Source organism: Quercus lobata, chromosome 2 (assembly GCF_001633185.2).
Source record: "Quercus lobata isolate SW786 chromosome 2, ValleyOak3.0 Primary Assembly, whole genome shotgun sequence".
NCBI classification, from domain to species: domain Eukaryota; kingdom Viridiplantae; phylum Streptophyta; class Magnoliopsida; order Fagales; family Fagaceae; genus Quercus; species Quercus lobata.
This window is the reverse complement of record NC_044905.1, coordinates 19,382,877-19,387,259: the sequence shown is the minus strand read 5'-3', so window position 1 is coordinate 19,387,259 and position 4,383 is coordinate 19,382,877. Positions and strand designations below refer to the sequence as shown.

Genomic DNA, 4,383 nt, shown 5'->3' with positions numbered 1-4,383 from the left:
GACGGCGGAGCAAAGGATCGCAAGATACCAGGATCGCATGGCCAGAAATTACAACTCCCGGGTCCGACACAGAGACTTCCAAGTAGGAGACCTGGTACTCAGGAGGGTTCTGGGTGCAGCTAGAGACCCTACACAGGGAAAACTCGGCCCCAACTGGGAAGGACCTTACAGAGTCACGGCATGGAAAAGAAAAGGAACATACCACCTGGAGACTACGGAGGGGGAGAAGCTACCGCATCCATGGAATGCTGAGCATTTGAGGAAATACTACCAGTAATAGTAACACGGCGAGCGGCAACCAATTTTCCATTTAGCCTTTATGAACTTTTTATAAGTTATTTCTGTAAACTGTGTTTCTCTTGCTACAATCTTGTCGTGCCTTTCTTTTTTAAGCCCAAGGGGGGCAGGCACTTTTCCTTTACGCATCTCTATAATTAGATACAATTATGATCTTCTTCTACTTGGATGTCATTACAATTGTCCTCAAAGTTCACGAATGCTAGTTAAAAGTCCACAAAGTGGACGAATCAGCATAACGGTGTATAAATCCACAAGTCCACAAAGTGGACGGATCATCCCTAACGGTGTATAAATTTACAAGTCCACAAAGTGGACGGATCATCCCTACCGGGGAAAAATTTACAAATCCACAAAGTGGACGGATCACACCTAACGGTGTATAAATCCACAAGTCCACAAAGTGGACGGATCATCCCTAACGGGGGAAAAATTTACAAATCCACAAAGTGGACGGATCACACCTAACGGTGTATAAATCCACAAGTCCACAAAGTGGACGGATCACACCTAACGGTGTATAAATTTACAAGTCCACAAAGTGGACGGATCATCCCTACCGGGGAAAAATTTACAAATCCACAAAGTGGACGGATCACACCTAACGGTGTATAAATCCACAAGTCCACAAAGTGGACGGATCATCCCTAAGGGGTACAAATTTACAAGTCCACAAGGTGGACGGATCACACCTAACGGTGTATAAATTTACAAGTCCACAAAGTGGACGGATCATCCCTAACGGGGGAAAATTTATAAATCCACAAAGTGGACGGATCACACCTAATGGTGTATAAATTCACAAGTCCACAAAGTGGACGGATCACCCCTAATGGTCAATAATCCTACAAGTCCTTAAAATAGACGGTATAGTATTTCCTATCAATAAGGTGGAAGGGTCCGATTAGAAGTTCGAAATGCTTTAAAGTGAACGGATCAACAGACCGGCTTGTCCAAATTAATACACAAATAGACGGAGAGAAAAATCCTTAGCGGATACAAATACTTTACCAGCAACAAAAATATGCGTAAGCATATATATTGAAAGAAAAATATTGTTCGGTGCAAAAGCTAAATTAAAACAAACCGTCTTCAAAATACAGAAAACATAAAAAAAGGGGACGGATCCTCCTCAACATTTACTACAAATTAATCTACTTTTTTCGGCTCTTCAGCTGGAACGTCCTTCGACGGAGCAGACTCTCCTTCGCCCTGAACAGCATCTTCACCAAACAGGTCTTCCGTGTTTTCTGAAGCGACGGGCAGAGCGGATGTCTGATCTTGGTCATTGACGGTTATCATGGACACGTCAAGATCCGGGTAGGTCTTCTTTATCTGACGGAGGGCATCGTCAAAGCCTTGAAGGAACGAACCCCCCAGCTCCTTCAATAAATCCAAAGAGTTGCGATACTCGGTGACGGCATCCTCTCCGGCTTGACGGAGTTTCTTCTTTAACTCTTTCACCTCCTCGTCTTTACCCTTCAAGGCCTTCCCAGCTTCTTCCGTCCTCTGTTCGAACTCTTTTCTGGTCTGCTCAGACAGTTCAAACTTCTGCTCCATTGTGGACTTCCACTTGTACAGTTGACTAAGTTCCTCCTCCGTCCGCCCAGCCTTTGTCCGTATACGTTCAAGAGCCGCTTCACGGTTGAGGCAGCGATCCATCAAGCCCTTCATCATGACCAAGGACTGAAATTGACAAAGTTAAAGTGTTAAATAGAAAACAAAGAAGTGGACGGGCATACACTGACAAAAAGAAGGGTACCTGCCCAACGGCGAATAAACCCGTCTCCCCCATTGCTTCCGTCGAATGATTCCCCAGATCCTCGTAGTCCTCTGCCGAAATTATTGACTTGAGTTTCTCCAAGGCATACTTCGAATCGTCACGGAGAAGGGAAGGAGGTTTCTCCTCGTTGACGGGAGGGGCACGCATTAGGCCCTTGCCGGTTCCATGTTTGGCTTGGGTGACGGTCTTAACGCCCTCAGCCATCAAGCCCACCACGGGCTCCAATGAAACTTTCGGTTGCTTGTATGGACGGTCAGACTTTGGCGGCTGCTTCCTCTTAGCCGACGACCCCGGCACCTTAGGAATGACAACTTCACCCGTCTTCTTTTGCTCGACGGCTAGTGATTTTATCATTGCCCTTCTCTTAGCGTCGTCCATTTCTACAAATACAGGACGGATTAAGATCATCCTTCGTTAAATGCTAAATTCAAGAGTAAGAGTTGACGGACTTACGTTTGTGTATTCTTTCGTCGTATGCAAGGGCTTCGCGAGTGGGTTCTGGACCGTCACAATACCAATGTATTGTTCTTGGGTTCACTAACTTGGCCCAAGTCCTTTCCTCCGGCTTAGTTTTCCTGCAAATCTCTTCAAGGAAACTGAATTCCTCAAGGCTAACTTGCGGGCGCCGTCTACCTACAGAGAAAGACGGTCAGAATATACACATAGACGGATATGAAAAACAGAAGCAAGCTAGGATGGGTGCATACGCAGTTGATTTATCACCGCCCAGGTTGTGTCAACGGGTAGGTACTCCGTCTCCCCTGGATGGTTCATCCATCTGTTACCCTCCAGGAAGAAGTAGCGACTCTTCCAGTCTCTATTTGAGTCTGGGGTCTCAAAGATCACCTTCAACAAGGGGCTCCGACTAGCAAAACTATACATCCCCCTTGACCCAGAAATCTCGTCTGGACGGTAGCAGTGAAGAAATTCACGGACCGTCAGTCTCCTCTCTCCGTCCGACCATGCACCATAGAGAATCTCCATGGCTATGAAGACTCTCCAGGCGTTAGGAGATATCTGTGTGACGGACAACCCTAGGTAGTGCAAAAGTTCCCTATGAAGTGTTGAGAGCGGGAACCGAAGTCCTGCCTTCAACGCCTGCTCATATATTCCAACACCGTCTACCCCTTCATAGTAACACTTCTCTGACACATAAGGAAGACGGATGGAAATGTAGTCCGGTATTTGGAAGTTTGTTCTAAATGTGCTGAAATGTTTCTCCCTGATGACGGATGTGAACTTATGGAATGTCCACTCCGGCAACATGATGAACTTCCTCAGTCCATCAGCACCTACAACGGACTCCAGTGCCTGATTCCCATCGTCATCAGAACCCTCTATTTCAACTATCTCCACATCCTCATCTGTAGAGGACGAAGAGGAGGACGACGGACTCCTATCTTCGCCGGGGCTCTCTTGGTCTTTATGACCGGACGGGTATACATTCTCGTATTCCGCCCCGTCACGAACCACCGACTGGTTACTTGACGCACTAGACATTTCCTACAATTGACGATAAAACCTAAGACTGACGGGTTTGAAATCATTGACGGGTATAGTAAGCCTAAGAACAATGCATGGACGGAAATGTAACTTGATTATGTATTTAAACAAATACTTACCACACTTGGCGGATTAGAGGTGACGGTTGTTACAATCGGTATATTCTCGTCCACGACGGAGTGCTCTGACAAGGTTGACGGCTTCGTTCTGACAGTCTATTTCTTGTTAAAATGGTGAAAATGGGAGTGAGGCGCCTTATATATATATAGGAGATGCACGGAAGACGAAGCGACGCCTCGATCCTATACAACGGCCACTCAGAGATTGACACGTGGCATTCTCAATCAATGTTGACAACCTGTCAGGTTACATCAACAAAATTGTACTCTTCACGTAACCGTCAACTTGATGGGTTTTATTCTGACGGGTTGATCCACAGGAGACCGTCATCTTATATTGCATGAACCCGTCGATCAAATTATTCTTTCTTTTTCTCACGGATATGTTTCCGTCACATAAATACCCGTCATGCCCCTACGATAGGATCGTCACCCCATTGATCCTTTGGCCCAAAAAAAAAAAAAAAAAAAAAAAAAAAAAACAGACGGATCATTGGGGTGAAGGGGGCAACTGAAGATGATAAAATATAGCCTGTTGGGCCTACCTTAATGGGCCTGACGGATCAGGGCTGTTGGAGTTGTGTAAAGATGGTCCCACGCGCTGTGAAAGCCCATCGCCGACAGACTCGGTAGGGGCCCATGATCCGGAATCTCTATCGCCTATAAAAGCCCTAAGATCCA

The 4,383-nt window shown here is 46.1% G+C and overlaps 1 protein-coding gene across 1 annotated transcript; it reads right to left on the bottom strand.

The window, feature by feature from the left end:
• Nucleotides 1-1,446: 1,446 nt before the first annotated feature.
• Nucleotides 1,447-2,733, bottom strand: LOC115960791. The gene is made up of 2 exons (XM_031079786.1): nt 2,060-2,733; nt 1,447-1,983 (listed from the first exon to the last, which is right to left on the bottom strand). The coding sequence occupies exons 1-2, from the start codon at nt 2,486-2,488 to the stop codon at nt 1,447-1,449; spliced, it is 966 nt and encodes a 321-aa protein (XP_030935646.1). The 5' UTR covers nt 2,489-2,733.
• Nucleotides 2,734-4,383: the final 1,650 nt, after the last annotated feature.